Source organism: Ranitomeya variabilis, chromosome 6 (assembly GCF_051348905.1).
Source record: "Ranitomeya variabilis isolate aRanVar5 chromosome 6, aRanVar5.hap1, whole genome shotgun sequence".
Classification (NCBI taxonomy): Eukaryota; Metazoa; Chordata; class Amphibia; order Anura; family Dendrobatidae; genus Ranitomeya; species Ranitomeya variabilis.
Genome location: NC_135237.1, coordinates 528,457,543 through 528,483,135, shown reverse-complemented (window position 1 = coordinate 528,483,135; position 25,593 = coordinate 528,457,543). Strand labels below are relative to the sequence as shown.

At 42.4% G+C, this 25,593-nt stretch overlaps 1 protein-coding gene across 7 annotated transcripts in view; it reads left to right on the top strand.

The window, feature by feature from the left end:
• Positions 1-25,593, top strand: part of CSMD3 (CUB and Sushi multiple domains 3) — a 1,888,113-nt gene that overhangs the window by 727,844 nt on the left and 1,134,676 nt on the right. For all 7 annotated transcript variants that reach the window (XM_077271102.1, XM_077271099.1, XM_077271098.1 and 4 more), the window contains exon 6: positions 12,088-12,200. In XM_077271102.1, the coding sequence (XP_077127217.1) occupies positions 12,088-12,200 (113 nt within the window). The remainder of the gene's footprint in view (positions 1-12,087; positions 12,201-25,593) is intronic.

The window sequence follows — 25,593 nt, the reverse complement described above, 5'->3', positions numbered from 1 at the left end:
GTGCAAACCACCCTTGGGGCTTAAGGGGTTAAAGATGCTAGACATTAAGGTGTTGAATAACTGAGACTGCAATAGTCAATAAAAGTGACACTTTGTGCTAAATTCAGAGAAAGCGTTTGATATTAGATTCGTTGTCTTAAGCTATATAAACTTTTATTGTTTCATTAGTTTATTGCGAGAACTGAAAGTTTGTAATTTTGCTAATAACCAAATTCGTAATGGGGTTGAGTAATTTTGATTGTAACTGTAATACAAAATCAGAATCTCCAGTTTCATATATCCTTATAAGGGTTGTTGCACTCAATCAGGAAACAGCAATAGGCTAGTTTGCTACATTAAAGGCCTGCCATAGAGGTCTAGTGGTTAACATTACTCCTTCAAGAAAACCCCAACTTTGTGTAGGGAGACCTAAAGGCTATGCAATGCTCCTTGGAAGAAAAAGTATACAAAGATGCTCCTCCCAGAGGAACAAAACTTTTTTTTCAATGCCACCTAATGGAAGTAGCAATTTTTTTAAAGCTTTTTCACATTACTAAGGACTCACTATAGTCTAAATCATATTGAACAGCTTTTGAAAGAGTCACTATGGACTTAAAGGATTACTCTGTTATGGAAATATTAGGGTTGGATAAATATATCCCTGTGTGTGCTGTGACCGCTCCCAATTAGACTGAGTATTTTGAGCGCTCATCAAGAATGGACTGTACACAACTGTGACAGAACAACATTCCATCAATACTGATACTTTATTGTACATACATAGTTTTATATTTTCACATAGAAAGGAGTGGTTAGGGGTTGTCAGGGGTGGTTAGTTAATTATCATATTGTCTAGCTCCTCTGTCATTGGTTATCTAAACATATATGGAATATTGTGATTAATGCTCATATGACTGCTGATCAAGCAACTAAACTCGAGTTCTCTGTCTAGGACAAAGTGGAGACACCTGACCAGCAGTCACCAAACATCTGACTCTGTTCTGCTTTTAGGGGTGGAAAACCCCATATGATCTGTCTGGGTTATATCAGGCTTATATCAGTTCAGTTCGTGTCAGCCATTTTAAACCATTGATTATAATATATATATTAGCTGTGAGCATATAAGTATATATTTGATTATAGAGGAGTATACATGCAAGTGAGATCTACATGATATATATATTTCTATCACAAGCCCCCCTTAGATATCACTTGCCCTAATCCTAGCCTCCTGTCCCAAAGCGCTGCAACTCTTTTGTGCTGTTGGCGAACTGACACAAGCCTAACGCCTGTGCCCCACTCCATACAGACTTTTCGCAAATGGGCGGTCAGGAGATCTGTCCCTAACGGGGGTTCGTTGCAATCAGTCTCTTAGTCAATAGCATGTGTAGTGAGCGATGTGTAGTCTTTATCAGGTAGGTAATCTGTTCGGTCAGGCAGGGCATCCACGACATCATTCTGGCTTGGGTGTCATCTTCTGGTAGGGGAGCTTTCTTGCCATGCGATGAGTGGATCCAAGTGGGTCTTCCATCCAGTTTCACAGAGTTTGGTGTCATCAGCAGCACTTGAGCAGGATCATCAAATCTGGGATCAAGTGGTGTTCTCCTTACAAGCTTTTTCACCAACACCCAGTCTCCTGGCTTCTAGGAGTGCATACCGGACACTGAATCTGGATCTGGCAATGAAGAAAAAAACTCGAGAATGGATGTTAGCAAGTTTCTTGGTGATTTCAATTACATAAGCAGACAAAGTATCATATTGCATAATCAGCTGCTAAGGGAAAGGATACCCCTAACCTGGGACTAGACACAAACAAAATTTCATATGGTGACAGCTTTTCTGGGCCTCTGGGAGTGTGCCTAACACTGAGTAGTGTGATTGGGAGTGTGTAGGCCTAAGTCTGACCCTACTGCTGACTAGATCTCTCATGTGAGGTTTGCTGTGAATGCAGGTCCCTGGTCACTCTCTATCACTTCTGGGACCCCATAGCTGCATATCTCGTCTCTGAGAGTAGCTTCTTTGCAGTAGTCTTTGCTGACTGGTTCCTCACTGGGAAAGCTTCTGGCCATCCTGAGAACACGTCCGCGACCACAAGGGCATATTCGAATCCTCCACTTGGCGGCATCTGGATGTGGTCTATCTGGATCCTCTGGAAGGGGGTACAGTGGTCTGGCAAGTTGATGTGTGGGAACTTTCTTCATTCTTCCAGGGTTGCATTTGCCACAGGTCAGACAGCTGTTTATGAACTTGGCTGTTAGGGTGGAGATTTCTGGAGCGAACCAGTAAGCACCAATCGGATCATTCATCTGTGTCTTTAATCTGTGTGTGGGCCCATGTGCCCACTGGACCACCATAGGGTACATGCTTCGGGGTAAACAGGGTTTGTAGTCCATTTAGTATACCCTTCCTTCTTCATGTGTTGCTCACTTCTGCACCCAGCATTCCTTCTTGTCCTTTGGGGCTTGCTCTTGCAACTTTTTTGAGCAGATCCCAGGATGTCATCTTGTCAGGTTTCCTGTCTTCAGCCGTCCTGTAGTAGCCGTCCGGCTCTACGACCTCTTCCACTTGTCCATATTGTCTTCCCTTGACTGTTTCTTTGGCTGCCATATCCGCCATGTTGTTGCCTCGTGCCCCTACTGTGTTCAGTTTTCCATGCGCTTTGACTTTTAGCATTGTCACCACTTTTGGAAGTTGAAGTGTGTTCAGCAGGTCCTTAATGGCTCCATTGATGCTTCACGGTTGTTCCGCTTGCTGTGAGGAAGTCCCTTGCAGCCCAGATGGGTCCGAAGTCGTGTGCTATGCCATGCAAGTACCTTGAATCGGTAAACATTTTCTCAGTCTTGTCTTCTGCCATCTGGTAGGCCTTCATCAGCGCTATCAGTTCTGCTTCCTGGGCTGACAGACTGGGCGGCAGACTTCTGGACCACAGGATCTCTTGATTGCTGGTCGCTGCACCTCCCGTGTGGAATCTTCCTTCATCATCTGCAAATCTGGAGCCATCCACATAGAGGATCAACTCTGGGTTGGTCAGTGGCTCTTCTGCCACCTTGGGTAGTCCTGCTGTTTCCTGTTGCATGATGCTGAAGCAATCATGGTCATCCGTCCGGAGCAAATTCAGATCCCTGCAGAAGGTATCATGCAGATTTTGATCAGACTTTTTATCTGAGGATCCGTATCTGTATCCCCCCTTGGGAGTGGGAGTAGAGTGGGCGGATTGAGGACTGTGCATCTGGAGATGGTGACATTGTTGGGCAGGAGTAGAGAGCACTGGAGGCGAAGATGCCTGGCGGTGGAGAGATGTTTTAGCTGGGTTTGGTTGAGGATTGCTGAGATGTCATGCAGAGCCAGGATTTCCAATGGTTTTTCCACTGATGTCAGTAGTCCTGTCCAGGAGGGCGTGTGCTGCAACTGCTGCTCTCATGCGGGAGGAAGAGGCTTCCCTTGCAACTGGATCCAGGCAAGCTGAAAAGTAGTCCGAAAGTCTCTGCTTTCCCCCCTGAAGCTGTGTCAGGACTCCAGTAGCAAGGCCTTCTCTTCTCATCAAGTAGAGACGGAATGGCTTCTTGTAGTCAGATAGGCCTAGTGCTGGCGCTGAGACTACAGAGCCTTTTAACTTCTTGAATGAACTGAAGGCCACATCTGTCTGGAGGAACGGGGTCACACTGACGTATTCACACAGAGGCTGCATTAGGACGGAAGCATCAGGGATCCAGGCTCTGCAATATGAAACTAGACCAAGGAAGGCCTGTAACACCTTTGGAGTTGTCGGAGGGACCATCTTCTCCACTGTGGTCTTCCGGTCATCTGTCAGGTGTTTCGCCTGGTGAGCAATACAGTGTCTCTGGAACGTAACTTGCTTCAGACACCACTGGACTTTGTTCTTTGAGATCTTGCAGTGCTGCTCCGCCAGGTAGAGTAGGAGATACAAGGAATGGGCTTTACACGTGTCAAAGTCAACTGCACAAAGGAGTAGATTGTCCATGTATTGTAGCAGGGTTACTTCTGCTTGTTCTGTGACTCAGTTGGTGAGAACTGTGGACATTGCTTTGGTGAACTGTGAAGGGCTGTTCTGGGCCCACTGTGGCATCACTGTCCATGTGTGGTGTCCCCCCTGGTGCATTAAGGCAAACAGGAACTGGTCATCCGGGTGAAGGGGGAACACTGGAGAAAACCTTAGTCAGGTCGGTCACTGTGAACACTTTTGCTGTGGCAGGCACATTCGAGAGCAGAGTGTGCGGATTCGGCATAATTGTTTCAAACTCTGTGGCGTCATTCACAGCTCTCAGGTTATATACCATTCTGAACTTGGCTGGCTCTCCTTTTACAGTCTTTTTCTTGACGGGGAAAAGCGGGGTATTGCAAGGCGATGTGCGAGGAACAATGATTCCTATTTCCAGGTAGACCATCAGTTGGTCACAGGCAGCTTGACTCTAGGCCTGGCCTGGGCCTTACGAGGGTACGGGGTACATGGCTTAAGTGACACCCGTACTGGGGCAACTTGAGGTTTTCTCACGTGCTGGGGTCCCTTAGACCATAGACTTTCTGGTACTACGTCCAGTACCTCCTTGGGTAGGCCTCATTGGTTGGTTAATGTTCTTGTAGGGCCGCCAGCATGACTCTTCTTGGGTCTGGGATGAAGAAAGTGTCACTGTCCCATCTTCGTGGAACACTGTGGTTGCCTTCAGCTTCTGCAGTAGGTTCGCTCCCAGCAGGTTGAGTGGAAGTTCCTTGACACCACAAACTGGGACAGGATAGAGTGTCCTGGCTGAGTGCACACGCTCAGTGGCTTTGTAAGCTGAGAAGGTCTGACTTGACCATCAATGCCCATGCGAGACACAGAGAATTCTGATAGGCAGGTGGGATCAGCGAGTTCCACAGGTGTCATCACACTTCTGGCTGCACCACTTTGGATCTGACAACGCCATCCATTTTAAGGGTAATTTGAGGTACTGGTCTTGCAGATGAAGTTTTACATGTCAGGAGCGTAGTGTCTTGCAGACCTGGCTTGCTTGCCTCTGTCCTATGGACGGGGTACTTCACTGCTTTCTGCACTTCCTCCTTGACCTGTTTCTCTGGACCAACTCTTGGATTGCATGGGTCCAGTCTCTTCGGGGGCGTGAGTGCTTTGCACTGGTTCTGGAAATGGCCAAACTTGCCACAGATGTAACACTTGACACTTTTTCTGTCTTTGTAGGGTGGTTGCGCTTTCAGGTCAGTGGTCACCATGAGAGGGGCTGTCTTCTGCACCCCTGGTTGGGACTCAATCCCTTTGGCTACTGTGGACAACGGCATGATGGGTACTGTAGCGGCAGCGGGGTCCGGCCTGCTGATTGAAGCTGCGGTGGTAAGACGGGGCCTGCAGGTGCATTCGTGGCGAGGCCCGGGGTGCCATGAGACCGGCGGCTGCATCCAACCCAAGGTCTTGGGGCGTTACAGGGGCTGTGGCTGCATCTGCCATCACTTCTTCCTCCTGCTCCAACATAGCTTCTCCCCTTTGCTAACCTTATTGAGGTCGGTGTCTCCTCTCTGGAGTCTGCAGCGGTTCTTCTGGTGGTGTGTTGGTCGGCACTTTGCAGCGTCTTCACCTCTGGCTCCCCTTCCAGCGTTCTCAGCAGCACGGCACCCGTTTCCTTCTTCGTGCTCTTTGTGGTGCTATAATGGTGGCAGTTTTGGTGACAATCGGCAATAGACAGTCTCCTAGGCGCACATAAAACATTTTTTCTGGGTCAGTCCACTGCTATTGACCTGTTCCTAGGCCTAGCCACTATCAGTGGTTTCCTGATTGGCTGTCTCAGTCCATGCCCAAAGGCCTGTGTATCTGGTCATGAATGGAGAAGCCCAAGTCTTGGAATACTTGCATTACTCTGCAATGAAACTTCTTTACAGACTCTGTCTTTTCTTGGCTCATGTCATGGCTCACTCTCTGAGCTGTTCAATTAGCTGTGGCCCTGACTTCCAAGCGTGTATGTCTGATTCTGCTGGAAGTTTGAATTGTTCCTTCATGATTGGCCAGAGTGCATCACCTGCTTCTATTTTCATTCATGGCCCAGAGATCATTCCAGCTGGCTGCATATGTTTACTGCTTCTGCTACATTCTTCGGTAAAATGGCATGGGATGCATCCCTGGGTCTGGAAGATTGTCATCTGACTTGAAGTGCAGTGCACATAGTGTAATGGTGGTGCCTCTATCTGCCCCTGCATTCTTGGTGCCTGTGGGTTTCTTTTCTAGTACTAGACAGCATGTATGATGTTCCCTCTTCATCTTCATCAGAGGAATAGTTGTGATAGCTTGTACTGGGGTCGTACACTGACTGATTTTGAACTTAGAAGTTGCTTTTTTATGTGAGGATGTCTCCCCCCTTGCTGAAGCTATGATGGATTAGGATTATAGTTTCATGTTGGTGTGAATGTGGATGTAGGCAGCTCTGACCGGTGCTGAAGCTGTACATTATCAATACATGGTGATATCAAAGTTCATGTAAAACCTTAAGGGTTACAATATTGTTGACTGTGAAATGAGGTAACGGAGGATCTGTCAGTGAGCTCGTTCTGATATCACTCCTCCCCCCTCTGCACCCAGGGCTGAGCTGACTGCTGCCTGATGTGTCTAGGGCTGCCCACTGTAGGGGGGGCTTTCACCTTCTTTCCCCGATATCACAACTGGCAATGGCTGGACTGTGCCAGGGACACCTTGTGCTGTAAGCACCATATTGTTTGAATTGGGCGTTGGCCCAGCCGGCAACACGGAGGAAAAAAGAGGAAGAAGAAGGAGGAGGGGGTGATGAGTGAGACAAAGGAATAGTAGGAGGGGAGAGAGAATGTGGAGAGAGAGGGAGGAGAAGAGAGGAGAGAGAAGGAGGGGAGAAAGAGGGTGAGGAGAAGAGGGAGTAGAGATGGATGTGGAGAAGGAAAAGAAGGAGAAAGGTGTGGGGGAGTGGAGAAGGAGGGAGGAGAAGATGGAGGGTATGGAGGAGAGAGATAGAGAGGGGAAGAGAGAGAGAGAGAGAATGTGGAGAGAGAGGAGAGAGAAAGGAGAGAGAATGCGGAGAGAAAAAGACTGACAGAGAAAAAAAGAGGATAGATGAGAACAACAAGAATAATAGAGAGGAGCAATTATGCCTTCTCCCTGTAGGGAGAGACGGGGCGCACCACATACTGTGCAAAAATAACTACCTATACCATGGATTCTGCTAAAAGCAGACTGCGCAGATTCTCCCGTCTCATACCCACAAAAATCACTTCCTGGTTTGCTCACATAACTTTCTGTACCACCTAAACGATGTAAGCTCTGCTGCCACTTCATACCATGTATTAGTATTCAGCAATCTAACATCAGCTACTGTAACTTCCCTTATTTTCCTTTCTACATAAAAATGAAAAAAACAGTGCTAAATAATAAAAAACTTCTAAAAATGAGTATATAAAACACTAAGAAAAACTCAAAACGATAAGAAAAACCGTCAAAAACTTAGTTCACAACCAAAAACTCAAAACTTTGATACAAGAGGAAAAAATTTTTTTTTCAAAAATAAAATAAATAAAAAAATAAAAAGGTAAAGAGATTGAAGATTGAGGAAAACTTAATTAAAAAACTTTAAAATGCCGCAAAAAGAAAGACCCTTTAAGAGAGTAAAAAAAAATTAAAAATTAAAACGGCTTTTCTCTTTTTTTTTTTTCCTTTAGAATCTCTGCGCTCAAATGCAGTCAGAGACACACTTCCTCTTTTACTCCGTATGCCATTGCAATAATATCAAATGTCACTAAAATCACATTTCTGAAAACACGTAGGTCACATCAAAAAATGATAGATACAATTTAAATTTCACTTCTTCACAAAAAAACTACACATACCCAGCATTGCAGCTGAAAACAGTCAGAGAAAAAAAAAAAAAAAAAAAACAGTTTGATTTACAATGCATATCTCTCTGCTAAACAGCACGGAGAAAGAGGAAGTTCGGACAAGAGAACTATTTCTGCTTCTTAAAGCGGCAATAGTACATGACACAAACAGACAGATAGACAATCCGAGAGATGCCCTTTTAAATTCTGTGACACATGCAGGCTGCGCTGGGAACAGACTACTGCCAATCGCACTGGACGCACCTGCGCCCGGGCCACCTGAGTGCTTGAGAAGCACAACAAGCGGGAAATCTACCACCCCGGTCCGGACGTCCTGACTGGATCGCCGGCACTACGGGAATCTGCAGTAGCCCTCTTAAGTTATCACTACCCGTGCCTGGAACATGGGACTACCTGCCCCGGAACTCTGCGTGTTCCTCCTATGCACGGGAATCCTGCAATAACTTATCGAGCGATTTGACCTCCTGCGGTCTGTTTCTCAGCAACCACAAACAAAAGTCACTTTTTCCTTCTTCTCTCGGATTTTACACAAAACATATACACGGTCCACAGCAGACACCTCCCAGGGTGGATTCGTGGCTACGGATTTTTTACACTACCTGGGAATTTGTGACCACATCTGACCGGCAAGAGGCATAGACAAGGACTGGGCACAGGGGACTTTCAGGTAAGATGATAACATTTTCTTACCTTACTTATGGAGCTGCGCAGTCTCCTGCCCCTGTGCCAGGCCACGCTACAGCTTCCGTATCTCCGGTTAGAAGGATCCCGTGCGTTTCATCTGAGCCATTGGGCGCCATTTGTTATGGAAATATTAGGGTTGGATAAATATATCCCTGTGTGTGCTGTGACCGCTCCCAATTAGACTGAGTATTTTGAGCGCTCATCAAGAATGGACTGTACACAACTGTGACAGAACAACATTCCATCAATACTGATACTTTATTGTACATACATAGTTTTATATTTTCACATAGAAAGGAGTGGTTAGGGGTTGTCAGGGGTGGTTAGTTAATTATCATATTGTCTAGCTCCTCTGTCATTGGTTATCTAAACATATATGGAATATTGTGATTAATGCTCATATGACTGCTGATCAAGCAACTAAACTCGAGTTCTCTGTCTAGGACAAAGTGGAGACACCTGACCAGCAGTCACCAAACATCTGACTCTGTTCTGCTTTTAGGGGTGGAAAACCCCATATGATCTGTCTGGGTTATATCAGGCTTATATCAGTTCAGTTCGTGTCAGCCATTTTAAACCATTGATTATAATATATATATTAGCTGTGAGCATATAAGTATATATTTGATTATAGAGGAGTATACATGCAAGTGAGATCTACATGATATATATATTTCTATCACAACTCTTATAAATATAGGGAACACTGTCCTTTTTCAATTACAGAAAATGAATATATTAAAAATTGTAAGGAACTGAAATATAAATTTCTCAGGTGTGTTAACTAATCTGTTTTCAAGGATTTCATTAAGAACTCCAATTTCTCACTAAACAAATTCAATACAACATGGTTGCAAGATCACGAAAGTCCAGAAAAGACTGTACTACTAATATCTGGTCACAATAACAATATGCTGCAGTCATTGTGATAAAAGGTTGAATTAGCACTTGTGCAAAATTCTTTTGAACAATCACGCAAGCACCAACAATGACGTGGTGGTTGCTTTATATTATAAATGCACAAGGATAAGGTTTGTGTAAAGTGTCAATCACACTAAGGCTACTTTCACACTTGCGTTTTTCAGCTTTCTTCACAATCTGTTGATTTTTGAGAATGCAGGATCCTGCAAAAAATTTGCAGGATCCTGCATTTTCCCATAGACTTGTATTAACGACGGATTGTGACAGATGGCCGTCTGTTTCATCCGTCATGCACTGGATCCGTCAGAAAATAGCGGTCCGTCATGCGGAGAAAATGTTCAAAGGAATGATTTTTCTGCATGTCGGAAAATCTGTCAGCGACGCATCCTGTGCTGCCCGTCGTCGGCTACAATGGAAGCCGATGGACGCAGGATCCATCGCTGACCGTCACACACAGGAACCCAGCGACGTATCACATTTTTCCCCTCTGAGCATGCCCCGAAGGATTTTCAAATCCGGGAAAAAGTCTCTCTCTCTCGTCCCAAGACATTTAATTCCCGGAAATTTCTCCATTCAAATTGTGGACGTCATTATACTGGATGCGTCACACATGTTTTTCACTATTTTCGTGATGTCTGTCGATATGTCATTTTGCTGCACAACGACATACAGCAGAAGACGCAAGTGTGAAAGTAGCCTAATACACTTACTTTTCTGACAACTACTTTGTCATCACTTAGAAACCTGTATAGCATTACCTTTTCCTGACAAAGCATAACATAATCATATTTGTTTTTTTTTTCTAGGGATATATTAACCCCTTCAAGTCGCGGCCCTTTTTCGTTTTTGCATTTTCGTTTTTCACTTCCTCCTTCCCAGAGCCATAACTTTTTTATTTTTCTGTCAATATAGTCATGTGAGGGCTTATTTTTTGCGGGACAAGTTGTACTTTTGAACAACACCATTGGTTTTACCATGTCTTTTACTAGAAAATGGGAAAAAAATTCCAAGTGCAGTGAAATTACAAAAAAAGTGCAATCCCACACTTGTTTTTTGTTTGGCTTTTTTGCTAAGTTCACTAAATGCTAAAACTAACCTACCACTGTGATTGTCTAGGTCATTATGAGTACCTAGACACCTAACATGTCTAGGTTATTTTTATCCAAGTGGTGAAAAAAAATTCAAAACTTTGCTTAAAAAAAAAAAAAGTGCCATTTTCCGATACCCAAAGTGTCTCCATTTTTCGTGATCTGGGGTCGGGTGAGGGCTTATTTTTTGCGTGCCGAGCTGACGTTTGTTAATAATATCACTTTTGTACAGATACGTTCTTTTGATCGCCCGTTATTGCATTTTAATACAATGTCGCGGCGACCAAAAAAAACGTAATTCTGGCGTTTCTAATTTTTTTCTCGCTACGCTGTTTAGCGATCAGGTTAATGCTTTTTTATTATTGATAGATCAGGCAATTCTGAACACGGCGATACCAAATACGTGCATGTTTGTTTTTTTATTGTTTTATTTAGGATGGGGCGAAAGGGGGGTGATTTAAACTTTTATATTTTTTATATTTTTTTCGTATTTTTAAAAACATTTTTTTTTACTTGTGCCATGCTTCAATAGCCTCCATGGGAGGCTAGAAGCTGGCACAACTCGATTGGCTCAGCTACATAGCAGCGATCATCAGATCGCTGCTATGTAGCTGAATTGCAGGTGTGTTGTGAGCGCCGAACACAGGGGGGAGCTCACAGCAGGCCAGCATCAGTAACCATAGAGGTGTCAAGGACCTCTATGGTTACTGTCCTGACACTTCGCCGACCCTCGATCATGTGACAGGGGTCAGCGATGAGGTCATTTCCGGCCACACGTCCGGAAGCGGTAGTTAAATGCCGCTGTCAGCATTTGACAGCGGCATTTAACAGGTTAATAGCGGCGGGTGAACAGCGATTTCACCCGCCACTATTGTGCACACATGTCAGCTGTACAAAACAGCTGACATGTCGCGACTTTGATGTGGGCTCAGTGCCGGAGCCCACATCAAAGGGGGAGACACGACATGTGCAGTAATAGTACGGCGTATGTCGTGAAAGGGTTAAGTCAAAGAGAAAAGTGGGGAACAACACATAGGTATAAGAAAGTTTTGGAACTTTTCATAGTCATTCATATATATATTTATATAAAATAACTTTCCTATAACCAATTTAATACTCTGGATTAAGAGAGAAAAAAGTGTAAAGGAAATATTTGTGCCTTCTCTATGGTTTAGATCGACTCCTGGTTTAGGCTTTTAAATTCTGATACAAGGTATTGACTCAAATATGACCATGTGAAAGTGACCTAAGGTTTTTTTTACGTGGCAGTAATGTACCGTGTATATTTCATAACTAACGAGGATCATCAGCTTTCATTCCTAGATGCTGAGTAATGAAAGCTTGTTGTAAGGTTAGCTAAATTCTTTCATTTAGTGCACATAAAGTTATCTGTCCAAATTTGACCAGAATGTAAAGTCTTCGGAATGCATTTTTTCTTATACAATTCACAGGACAATTTTCTTCTATGTTATCTGCTTTGTTTTTTTATTTCATGTTGCATGCGATTGGATTCTAGTAAAACATGCACAATGAAGATTGTTGTTACTTTATTCAGGTTATCTGGCATGAATGTACCACCACCAGTAGTCAGCAGCAAGCATTGGTTAAGGATTCATTTTGTTACTGATGGTAACCATCGTTACAGAGGATTCAGTGCTCAGTATCAAGGTATGTAGGAAAATTATTGAATCAATTTATTAATTAGATTAAGTAAATTATTATCTTTAAATTCCATTTTTTGTGGTTTTGTTTCCATCACATTTACTTTTTTTAGAATAGCATTCTTATTTTTCAAGTAACAGAATGACTGGTATCCAGCTTTGCTTTTGTCCTAGTCCATGTGAATAAATGTCATCAGTATTTTGCTATTGTTATTATTATCATCATCATTATTATTATTATAGGATATATTTATTCTTAAATGGTAGTCATATTAATCCCTTCTGTACAAGTAACTTACGTGTATGTCACACTCCAGTTTCAAGTGTATGGCGCGGGTTTATGAGCTTAGCCTGCACCATATCTGGCAGATGCCAGCTGTGATACACAGTTGGCATTTGCATGTAACTGCAACACAGTGATATTACAGTATATGGAATAAGAAGTCACAGACTGAGACTTAAAAAAGTTTTAAACATTTTGTAAAAATACAAATGAAAAAAAAATAATAATAATGTCTCCCCTCGTTCTATATTAAAAATAAAGATATTTTAAAAAATCAACAAATCCTATATTTCTTCATTTTTAAAAGCCCAAACTAACAACAAATTATAAAATGATTAACCCACCCAAATTGAAATGCCAGAATTATTTTTTCTACTGCACCGCCCACTAAAAATGCAATAAAAGTTAACAAAACATTGTATGTATCCCAACATTGTTTTACTGCCAATTGAAGTACGCAGCCAGCATGTGCATATACATGACTCTTAGAAAAAGAGAGAAAAAACTAAAGTAAAAAAAGAAAACTTGGCCACTGAGATAAGGGGTTGAATATATATTTTAAAAATACTTATTATTTTTTACAATTACTAGGGATGCATACACAGGTTTTCCACGATAATCTGACAGAAATTGCAGCATACTATATTGCAAAGGTATTGACCCCCTGAATAACTTTTCTAATATGCCATGTGTTTACACTGTGTGACAGCTCGGTGTGTCTATATTTCCAAACTAAAGAGCGGTAGGAACCAATTATATGAAGTCTTACAATTATTTTAAAAGCTATTTTTCATCTTATTTTATTACATGAAACAGGATGAATACAAAGAAGGAACCAGTACAGTTCTGCTGATCAATTCTGATATGTAAATTATTGTTGTTGTTGCTTTAAAGGAATTAAATGTTTTAGAGGATATATTATTAAAAATACTTTTTTTATTAATCTACATTAATTGTTATATATTTTAGGTTTTTATAAAAATGGGAAAGAATAACTTACTTGTGGCATTAGAATATGCAGTAGATGTTGTCTTTATAGAAAATCATTTAAAAATAATATTTATAGGGCATATCACTGTTATTATTAAACTGATCACGCACAAATAGCGATGAATCATAGTGATATCATAAAATAATGTGCTAAATGTATCAAAAAACAAGAAAAAAGTACAATATCTACCAATATATTTCATTAACCATTGGTTACTGCTTTTCGAAAATCATCTTTCATGTGGCTTGTTACTCAATGGTGTTATGCAATGTGATTACAAATGTAGTTACTAAGTTCTGTAGTTAATACCATTATATTATGAACAGTTTTAAAGCCAGATATATTTTCATTATTTGAAAAACACTTATGCTCTAACTGAATACCTAGATCACCTCATAATTAGTGATGAGCGAGTGTACTCGTTGCTCGGGTTTTCCAGAGCACGCTCGGGTGATCTATGAGTATTTATGACTGCTCGGAGATTTAGTTTTCATCGCCTCAGCTGAATGATTTACAGCTACTAGCCAGGCTGAGTACATGTGGCGGTTGCCTGGTTGCTAGGGAATCCCCACATGTAATCAAGCTGGCTAGTAGCTGTAAATCATTCAGCTGCCGCAATGAAAACTAAATCTCCGAGCAGTTACAAATACTCGGAGGTCACCCGAGCGTGCTTGGGAAAACCCGAGCAACGAGTATGCTCGATCATCAGTAGTCATAATGTAACTTGAGTCTATTTAACTGGGGATCTGGTGTTTTTGCCAGTACTATAATAATAGGAAGAGGTATTTTATTGGGCCCAGATGGACACCTGAGGGACTCCAGTACAATTCTGTGTGATTTATTAGGATTCATTGGGATTCTTTTGAAAATAAAACAAGCATGAAGAATGACAGCAGGAAGAACATAGCTGAATCCCATAAACTGCTAAGCATGAGAAAATAACTAAAGGTATATGGATATACTAAAATATGTGAAAAAAGATGTATAGTCTAGAAATAGATAATATATATGAAGTCCATATTCTAACTTCAACCAGCATGATCAAGGGTGAACGTCAACATCTTTGGAATGTATCTTCCTTAAAAGGAACCTGTCACCATGAATAATGCTGTTAACCTGCAGATCAATGTGCTTGTTAACAGCATCATGATACTGTCCAGCACCTGCATGTAGCACAACACTGCTGGGAGAAGGCGATCTTTCTTCTCCCCACCAGCATTTGGTATTCAGTCATAGGGGTGGCACCAAAACTGGTTTAGTCACAGCTCTGAGTATACAGAGCAGCCACTGTAGCCGCGCCCCCGACCCTGATTGACAATCGGCCTCAAAGTAGAGCAAGTGTTAGTCAGGACCGGGGTGCGGCTACAGCGGCCTCTCTGTATACTCAGAGCAGTGACTGGACCAGCGCCGGTGCCGCCCCCCATGGCTGAATACCAAATACTGGCGGGGAGAATAAATATCATTTTCTCCCTGCTGCATTTGGCTAAGTGCAGGCATCAGGCAGCATCATAACACTGTTAGCCTGCAAATTAACCGCATATCTGCAGGTTCACAGCGTTATTTCTGGTGACAGGTTTCTTTTAATTTTTGCATTTTTGAATAACTGTTCAGTAGGCTAGCTTTATTAATAGTTTTTTATTATTATTACCCTCTTTCTAGACTTCCTGTAGATGACAATTGTCCAGGTTTTTCATGTTATACTCTGTAGTGACGTAAAATGTCTCTGGTAGTAAAGCAGCTGTAGGAGATCATGCAGCTGCTGAGCAGGGAGATGGCTGTGAGACACAGCTTGACTAACAATAGAGAAGTCAGTGGTAGTTTATTACCATCTCTGCCTTCTGTATTTCTGTATACACAGTGCTGAAAAAGAGCTGTATATACAGAATAGAAAGTGCTGACAATGCTTCCATTCAGGACCTAGTGATCATGCGATCATTGTGTTTAGAAAGACAGAAGCTGAGTCCAAAGAGACCCAGTCAGCTCTTCTATGCAGCCAGGAGGCTGAATTTCCCCTGAAAATAGGGCAAATATAATAGAGTATTAAAATTTGGCCACCATGTATCACAAAAAGGGACAAAAAATATTTGAACTTTTGAACGAGAAAAATGTTACAGCTCTTTAAACTGCATATAGGAATGAACACGGAAATGTCTGGTCTGAAAATGAGGTAAATTGTCTCGTCTTGCATTGGTTAAAAGTGCATAAAAGTGGTATAGTGTAATAATACTATTATTAGCAAATACTTCCAATAAGAAATGTAGTCTAGCATAGTGGTGGTAACCATGGATACAATTGCAGTAGCTTAGGTATCCATGGTTACGTCCACTCATATAGTTACAGTTAGTTGTTAGTGGTAGAAACCATGGATACCTAAACTACTACAATGCCCTGAGCAAGGTAAGGCTACTTTCACACATCAGGTTTTTGCCGTCAGGCACAATCCAGTGAATTTTGAAAAAGACAGATCCATCATTTTTTTGCCGCCAGATCTGTTTTTTTCTCATAGACTTGTATTGCCACTGGATTGCGACAGATTGCCTCACGTTTCATCCGTTTTTTGCCAGATCCATCAAAAATTGTCGGTCTGGCGGCCAGACAGAACGCACAGAGGAACGTGTTTTGCGTCCGTCTAAAAAACGGCCCACGACGGATTCCGGCACCATGTGGCTTTTGCTATAATGGAAGCCAATGGCACCGGATTCGTCAAATGAGTGAATCTGGTGGCCGATTCCGTTTTTTTTTACATTGAACATGCCCCTTAACTGCACTTTACGATTCTGGAGGGTTTTTTTCTCTCTTCTCTCTCTCTTTTCCCAAACCAGCTAGTGCCCGGATATCAGCTAGTCGGATCTGGCAAAAAAGCAGATCTGTTGCATCAGTTTTTCACAATTTGCAACGGATCAATTTTTTTCAAAACTCGCCGGATTCAGTCTGACGGCGAAAACCTGATGTGTGAAAGTAGCCTTACATTTCTAATTGGTGGTATTGGCTATTATTATTATTACTCTTACACCTACTACATACTGGGATAGGATCTTGGAGATGGGAATACCCCTTTAAGTATTAAAGTGTATAGAAGCAGAAATCAGAGAGAGTGATTAAGCCATTCAAGCTGCTGCCAAGATCAATGTTCGTGTTTTTTCCTCCCTTCTTCCAAGAGCCATATTTTTTTTATTTTTCCATCCAAAAAGCCATATGAGAGTTTGTTTTTTGCAGGACAAATTTTAATTTTGATTGTCACCATTCATCTAAACAAGTGATGCACTATAAGTGGGAAATAAATTCCAAGTGCTTTGAAATTGCAAAAAAAAGTGCAATTCCACAATTATTATATATTTGTTTCATTTACCATTTTTACTATGCCGTAAAACTGACCTAGCAGAATGATTCGCTAGGTCAGTACGATTATGCAGATGCCTTTTTTTTGGGTGGTGATTTTTTTTTTTAAATCTGTAAAAAAAAAGTTTTGCTTGTGTCAATATTTTACAACACCCATAACTTTTACAATTTTCGGGATACAAGGCTATGTGAGGGCTCATTTTTTAGGCTTTTAGATACCATTTTGAGGTTGATATGAAGTTTTGATCACCTCTCATTGTATTTTACTGCAATGTTGCAGCAGCAAAAAAAAATGTAATTCTGGTGTTTCAGTTTTGTTTCTCATTTTCCTGTTTTCCAGTCGGGTTAATTTATTTTTTATTTTGCTTGTTTGGACATTAACCCAGCGACAGCAAATATGTGCATTTTTTTAATTGACTTATTTTTAATAAAACCTATTTTTTCACTTCTTACTTTATTTGTAAGTCCCTTTAGGCTATGTGCACAGGTGGCGGATTGGTGTGCAGATTTTTCCGCACTGTTTTTGCAAAATCCGCAGGTAAACCGCACTGCGGATTAACTGCGGGTTTGCCACGGTTTTTGTGCAGTTTTTGAGCGGATTCCACCTGCAGTTTTACACCTGCGGATTCCTATTGAGGAGCAGATGTAAAATGCTGCAGAATCCGCACAAAGAATTGACATGCTGGGGAATAAACACCGCTGAGTTTCGGCGTGTTTTTTTCCGCAGCATGTGCATTGCGGATTTTGATTTCCATAGGTGTACTTGGTACTGTACAATGCAGAGAAAACAGCTGCAGATCCGCAGCATCAAATCCGCTGTGGATCAGCAACAAAATCCACAATGTGTGCACATAGCCTCGGGGGACATGAACCTGTGATCATCCGATCTCCTGCAATATTCATAGCCGTACATCAGCACTACTATGTATAGCGAAAAACCCAATCTCCTATGAATGACAACTAATTGCTAGCATTCACAGCAGAATCATCATGACAGGCATTGAGGTCTTCATGGGTCTACACCCATGGCTCTCATGGCAAGCTACTGTCACCTTGTGATAAAGTCACAGGCGCACCTATGGGTGCGAGGAATGACATGCCACCTGCCCTGCATATTAAATGCTGCTAAGGTTAAATGCCACTGTGGCTGGTAGAGACAGATGATGGATGAAAAATTCAGCCATTATCTAATGGGAATGAAGTGATTTTGGATTTCACGTCTGTATCAAAATCAGGAAGTATTTGAAGGAGTTTAAGGGTTTAATAAAAAAAAATAAAACTTATCAATAGAATTGAATTTGTGTAAGAATGTGTTCAACCTGGAAAATTTGAACAATTAGTAATTTGCTTTGCTTGAATCTACTAAAAGAGCCCCCACCATTTTATATATCGCAGAACGATCACATGAGATTGGCAGGCTTCCCTATATTATCTTGCAGCTTTGACATCAATTTGCATTTCACTGGCAATCAAGAAGAGTTAGCATAGTCAGTATAAAAGCAAAGGCAGGGAATGCAGTAGCTGTTTTGTGGTGCATCTAAATAGTGAGATGATGTCACAGCGCAGATATATAAATAATGAGAAAAAATAATAAACACTAAAGAAACTGTAAAGATAATATGTGACAATAGAGTAGTGGAAAAGAATAGTGTTGTACAAGATTTGAAGGATTTGTGGTACTTTTGACTAATGCCAAGGAGATTTTCTATTAATCAAATTTCCTGGGAGAATTAAGCAAATCTACCAATTTCAAATTCAAAAGATTTGCTTATCTCTACTTATCAGCTATCTACGATATGGAAAATATTAGTCATCATTGACCCACACCAATCACTATAACAGGGATTCTGACAGCTGTACTGACATTATTAGTTCAGTAGAGCAAATGTGCATATGACTGCCACCCTATTTTAACAATGCGCTTGAATCCTACTTTTTGTGAACAGTGGGGATCGTACAAAAGTTCGATCTTTTTAAGCTAGTCACACTGCACATTACCTTTGGGAACTAAACATAAAATATAGATTATTTTTCATTTATTTATGTTTTACCTGCTGTTTATTTATTCATTTTATTTTTATTTAACTTAAAAATGTTGACCCTTTTAATTTCATAAAAGACCTTAGGGGAGAATTTCAATATTAAAATATTTGTATTTTAATCTTATTTCCCTTGTAACTGGGGCTGGTATATTTTTCCAGTTACAGGAAAAATGCAGCCTTCTTTCTTATGACCCAAGTACTCCTACTTCCACATATACTCAGCAATCAGTCGATTGGCATTTATGGAAGAGGAAGCGCCATCAGTGCTTCCCATTACTGAATACATGGCGCTTGTTTGTCACTATGTTTACAGCAATAGAGAAGACACAGATATTAATAAAACATCTGTGAAATCTTTATGATCATATAAAGCAGCAGTACTATCCAGTGACATTTTAGAATATCAGAGCAGAGTTGGGGCAGGACCGCCAGATGTTTTAAGACTTTGTGCCAGCCAGATGCAGTTAAAGCAAACCCTACCCATTACTCTTCTTGAACTCCTGCCATTCAGGACAATGAAATGCTCCTATATATTATTTTTACATAACTACAAGTCTTCAATACTAGATCAGCTGCTAATATTAAAATTAAATGTTAAAATAGAATCTCTTTAGCTTTCTCTTTCATTATGTACACATTCATTAAAAATATTATTAATGAATTATATTTTAACCAGATGGTGGCCCGATTCTAACGCATCGGGTATTCTAGAATATGTATATATGTATGTATATAGCAGCCACATAGTATAAAGCACAGGCCACGTAATATATAGGAGCCACGTAGTATATAGCAGCCACGCAGTATATAACACAGCCACGTAGTTTATAACACAGCCCAAGTAATGTATAGCTCAGGCCATGCAGTATATAACACAGGCCACGCCGTATATAACACAGGCCACACAGTATATACCACAGACCATGCAGTATAGAACACAGGCCACACAGTATATAACACAGCCCACACAGTATATAACACAGCCCACGCAGTATATAACACAGCCCACATAGTATATAGCAGTGTGGGCACCATATCCCTGTTAAAAAATATAATTAAAATAAAAAATAGTTATATACTCACCCTCCGTAGTCCAGCGAAGCTGTCCCGATGCGCAAGCGGCTGCCACCAGCTTCCATTCCCAGAGATGCATTGCAAAATTACCCAGATGACTTAGTGGTCTCTCGAAACCGCTAAGTCTTCTGGGTAATTTCGCAATGCATCTCTGGGAATGGAAGCTGGCGGCAGCCACACATGCATTGGCGGACAACGGAAGGTCAGAATAGCAGGTTTTTTGTTTTTTTATTATTTTTAACATTAGATTTTTTTACTATTGATGCTGCATAGGCAGCATCAATAGTAAAAAGTTGGTCACACAGGGTTAATAGCAGCGTTAACAGAGTGCGTTACACCACGGCATAATGCAGTCCGTTAACGCTGCCATTAACCCTGTGTGAGGGCTGACTGGAGGGGAGTATGTTGTGGGCGCCAAGGCACTGACTGGATGGAAGTAGGGAGGGACTAATTCTCGGCTGGGCTGTGCCCCTCACTGATTGGTCACGGCCTGGCGGCCACGACCATTCACCGACGCAGGATTTCCAGGACAGACAGACGGAAGTGGACCATAGACAATTATTTATATAGATTGGAATTACTATATTATTATAAGAATTATCATATATACTGCATATTATAAATATATAAATATATTTACACCGTATATGCTGGAGAATAAGCCGACCCGAGTATAAGCCGAGTCCCCTAATTTTGCCACAAAAAACTGGGAAAACTTATTGACTCGAGTATAAGCCTAGGGTGTGAAATGCAGCAGCTACTGGTAAATTTCAAAAATAAAAATAGATACCAATAAAAGTAAAATTAATTGAGACATCAGTAGGTTAAATGTTTTTGAATATCCATATTATATCAGGAGCCCCATATAATGCTCCATACAGTTCATGATGGCCCCATAAGATGCTCCATGCAAAATATGCCCCATATAATGCTGCACAAATGTTAATGACGGCCCCATAAGATGCTCCATAGAATGCTATGCCCCATTTGCTCCTGCTGTGACAAAAAATAAAATAAAAAAACATACTTACCTGTCGTCACTGAAGGCCAGGTGCCAGTGTATTGAGCAGGTAGGGACACCGGTGCGCTATGGGGGCCAGGTGCCGGTGTCGCCGCTAGCTCTGGCCCCTGACACTTTCAATATTCACCTGTATCTGTTCCACCGCCGCACATCACTGTGTATTCTGGGTCTCTGCAGTTACTGTTCAGGCAGACGGCGCACACTAAACACGTCATCGCATCTTCTGACCTGAACGTCACAGCCAGAGGACGCGAAAGACAGAGCGGCGGTGGAATGGGGACAGGTGAATATCGCATGACACACCCTCCCCATCATACTCACCCCCTTCTGGCATGGTCTCTGCTTCTCAGATGCTTTCTGGCACCTGCAGCTCTTCCTATGTTCAGGGGTCACATGGTATAACTCATTAAAGTAATGAATATGCGCTCTACACCTATGGGAGTGGAGTCGCATGCATATTCATTACTTTAATGAGCGGTACCACGTGACCGGTACCAGAGACCATCTGAGAAGCAGGGAAGTGCAGAGATCGTGCCAGGAAGGGGTGAGTAGGTGTTATGGAAATATTTGGGTTGGATAAATGTATCCCTCTGTGTGTGCTGCGGCCGCTCCCAATTAGACTGAGTGTTTTGAGCGCTCAAAGGAATGAGACTGCAACACCATTGTGTCAGAACAACATTCCATCAATACTGAAACTTTATTGTACATACATAGTTTTATATTTTAGTCTTAGGTGAACTGAAGACCGCGCACACGAGGTAGATTTAAGGTGGTTTATTGAAGCCTACGCGTTTCAAGAGCTATCTTGCTCTCTTCTTCAGGGCATATAGTACAAAACACACATATGGGGTATATTTATACAAAAAGGAAGGGGAGGGGCCCAAAGGCTCTTATACTATGATACATAAACACCTAATAAAACACATATTTAATAACATATAAAAAAACATGATTCTTTATTATTTTTAACATAGGAACATTAATTGATATGAATAAAAGAATAAATTTAAAATATAAAATTTAAAAATGTGAATAGGCCCTGAAAAAAATATAAGTAACCTACTGGGTGTTCGAACCGGGGAACTCTGTATAGAATTATATTGTTTAAGCTATTCTAGTCCTTGCGCCACCGAATACTGATAAGCTCCTTATCAATTTCTCTTGTGAAGATGAAAAAATCTAAAATGTTCTTATAGGCTAAAAAGCAAAATATTGCAAAAAGAACAATATATGCCGTTATAAATTACTTAAAAAATTACATAGTGTTATATTTATTATAAATTATATATACTTATAAAAATATTAAAATTGTTACAACATGAGTGGTACTAGAAACATCCCGTGGGACACAAGGAAAATTGTTATTTGGAGTGAGGCTTAATGACAGGAACCACACTTCAATTAGAGAATTTATTCAGTCACAATAGGTCTGATATTACATTTAGCCCTTCAGGCTCCAGTGAATTCAAGGTATAAATCCAAAAAAATTCACTGGAGCCTGAAGGGCTAAATGTAATATCAGACATATTGTGACTAAATAAATTCTCTAATTGAAGTGTGGTCTATCTGGATCCTCTGGGAGGGTACGGTGGTCTGGCAAGATGATGTATGGGAACTTTCTCCATTCTTCCAGGGTTGCATTGGCCACAGGTCAGACAGCTGAACTTGGCTGTTAGGGTGGAGATTTCTGGAGCGAACCAGTAAGCACCAATCGGATCATTCATCTGTGTCTTTAATCTGTGTGTGGGCCCATGTGCCCACTGGACCACCATAGGGTACATGCTTCGGGGTAAACAGGGTTTGTAGTCCATTGAGTATACCCTTCCTTCTTCATGTGTTGCTCACTTCTGCATCCAGCATTCCTTCTTGTCCTTTGGGGCTTGCTCTTGCAGCTTTTTTGAGCAGATCCCAGGATGTCATCTTGTCAGATTTCCTGTCTTCAGCCGTCCTGTAGTAGCCATCCAGCTCTACGACCTCTTCCACTTGTCCATATTGTCTTCCCTTGACTGTTTCTTTGGCTGCCATATCCGCCATGTTGTTGCCACGTGCCCCTACTGTGTTTAGTTTTCCATGCGCTTTGACTTTTAGTACTGCCACCACTTTTGGAAGTTGAAGTGCGTTTGGCAGGTCCTTAATGGCTCCATGATGCTTCCCGGTTGTTCTACTTGCTGTGATGAAGTCCCTTGCAGCCCAGATGGGTCCGAAGTCGTGTGCTATGCCATGTAAGTACCTTGAATCGGTATACATTTTCTCAGTCTTGTCTTCTGCCATCTGGTAGGCCTTCATCAGCGCTATCAGTTCTGCTTCCTGGGCTGACAGACTGGGCGGCAGACTTCTGGACCACAGGATCTCTTGATTGCTGGTCACTGCACATCCCATGTGGAATCTTCCTTCATCATCTGCAAATCTGGAGCCATCCACAGAGAGGATCAACTCTGGGTTGGTCAGTGGCTCTTCTGCCACCTTGGGTAGTCCTGCTGTTTCCTGTTGCATGATGCTGAAGCAATCATAGTCATCCGTCCGGAGCAAATTCAAATCCCTGCAGAAGTTATCATGCAGATTTTGATCAGACTTTTTATCTGAGGATCCGTATCTGTATCCCTCCTTGGGAGTGGGAGTAGAGTGGGCGGATTGAGGACTGTGCATCTGGAGATGGTGACATTGTTGGGCAGGAGTAGAGAGCACTGGAGGCGAAGATGCCTGGCGGTGGAGAGATGTTTTAGCTGGGTTTGGTTGAGGATTGCTGAGATGTCATGCAGAGCCAGGATTTCCAATGGTTTTTCCACTGATGTCAGTAGTCCTGTCCAGGAGGGCGTGTGCTGCAACTGCTGCTCTCATGCGGGAGGAAGAGGCTCCCCTTGCAACTGGATCCAGGCAAGCTGAAAAGTAGTCCGAAAGTCTCTGCTTTCCCCCCTGAAGCTGCGTCAGGACTCTAGTAGCAAGGCCTTCTTTTCTCATCAAGTAGAGATGGAATGGCTTCTTGTAGTCAGATAGGCCTAGTGCTGGCGCTGAGACTACAGAGCCTTTTAACTTCTTGAACGAACTGAAGGCCACATCTGTCTGGAGGAACGGGGTCACGCTGACGTATTCACACAGAGGCTGCATTAGGACGGAAGCATCAGGGATCCAGGCTCTGCAATACGAAACTAGACCAAGGAAGGCCTGTAGCACCTTTGGAGTTGTTGGAGGGACCATCTTCTCCACTGTGGTCTTCCAGTCATCTGTCAGGCATTTCGCCTGGTGAGCAATACAGTGTCTCTAGAACGTAACTTGCTTCAGACACCACTGGACTTTGTTCTTTGAGATCTTGCAGTGCTGCTCCGCCAGGTAGAGTATGAGATACAAGGAATGGGCTTTACACGTGTCATAGATCATCCATGTATTGTAGGTGGGTTACTTCTTCATGGTTTGTGACCCAGTTAGTGAGGACTGTGGACATTGCTTTGGTGAACTGTGAAGGGCTGTTCTGGGGCAACTGTGGCATTACTGTCCATGTGTGGTGTCCCCCCTGGTGCATTAAGGCAAATAGGAACTGGTCTTCCGGATGAAGGGGAACACTGGAGAAAACATTAGCCAGGTTGTTCACTGTGAACACTTTTGCTGTGGCAGGCACATTTGAGAGCAGAGTGTGCGGATTCGGTATAATTGCAGTTTCAAACACCGTGGCGTCATTCACAGCTCTCAATGATTCCTATTTCCTATTTCCAGGTAGACCTTCAGTTGGTCAGAGGCAGCTTGACTCTAGGCCTGGCCTGGGCCTTACGAGCGTACGGGGTAGATGGCTTGAGTGACACCCGTACTGGGGCAACTTGAGGTTTTCTCACGTGCTGGGGTCCCTTAGACCATAGACTTTCTGGTACTACGTCCAGTACCTCCTTGAGTAGGCCTCATTGGTTGCTTAATGTTCTTGTAGGGCTGCCAGCATGACTCTTCTTGGGTCAGGGATGAAGAAAGTGTCACTGTCCCATCTTCGTGGAACACTGTGGTTGCCTTCAGCTTCTGCAGTAGGTTCGCTCCCAGCAGGTTGAGTGGCAGGTCCTTTACACCACAAACTGGGACATGATAGAGTGTCCTGGCTGAGTGCACATGCTCAGTGGCTTTGCAAGCTGAGAATGTCTGACTTGACCATCAATGCCCATGCGAGACACAGAGGATTCTGATAGGCAGGTGGGATCAGCGAGTTCCACAGGTGTCATCACACTTCTGGCTGCACCACGTTGGATCTGACAACGCCATCCATTTTAAGGGTAATTTGAGATATTGGTCTTGCAGATGAAGTTTTACATGTCAGGAGCGTAGTGTCTTGCGAACCTGGATTGCTTGCCCCTGTCCTTTGGATGGGGTACTTCACTGCTTTCTGCACTTCTTCCTTGACCTGTTTCTCTGGACCAACTCTCGGGTTGCATGGGTCCAGTCTCTTCGGGGGCGTGGGTGCCGTGCACTGGTTCTGGAAATGGCCAAACTTGCCACAGATGTAACACTTGACACTTCTGTCTTTGTAGGGTGGTTGCGCTTCCAGGTCAGTGGTCACCATGAGAGGGGCTGTCTTCTGCACCCCTGGTTGGGACTCAATCCCTTTGGCTACTGTGGACAACAGCATGATGGGTACTGCAGCGGCAGCGGGGTCCGGCCTGCTGATTGAAGCTGCGG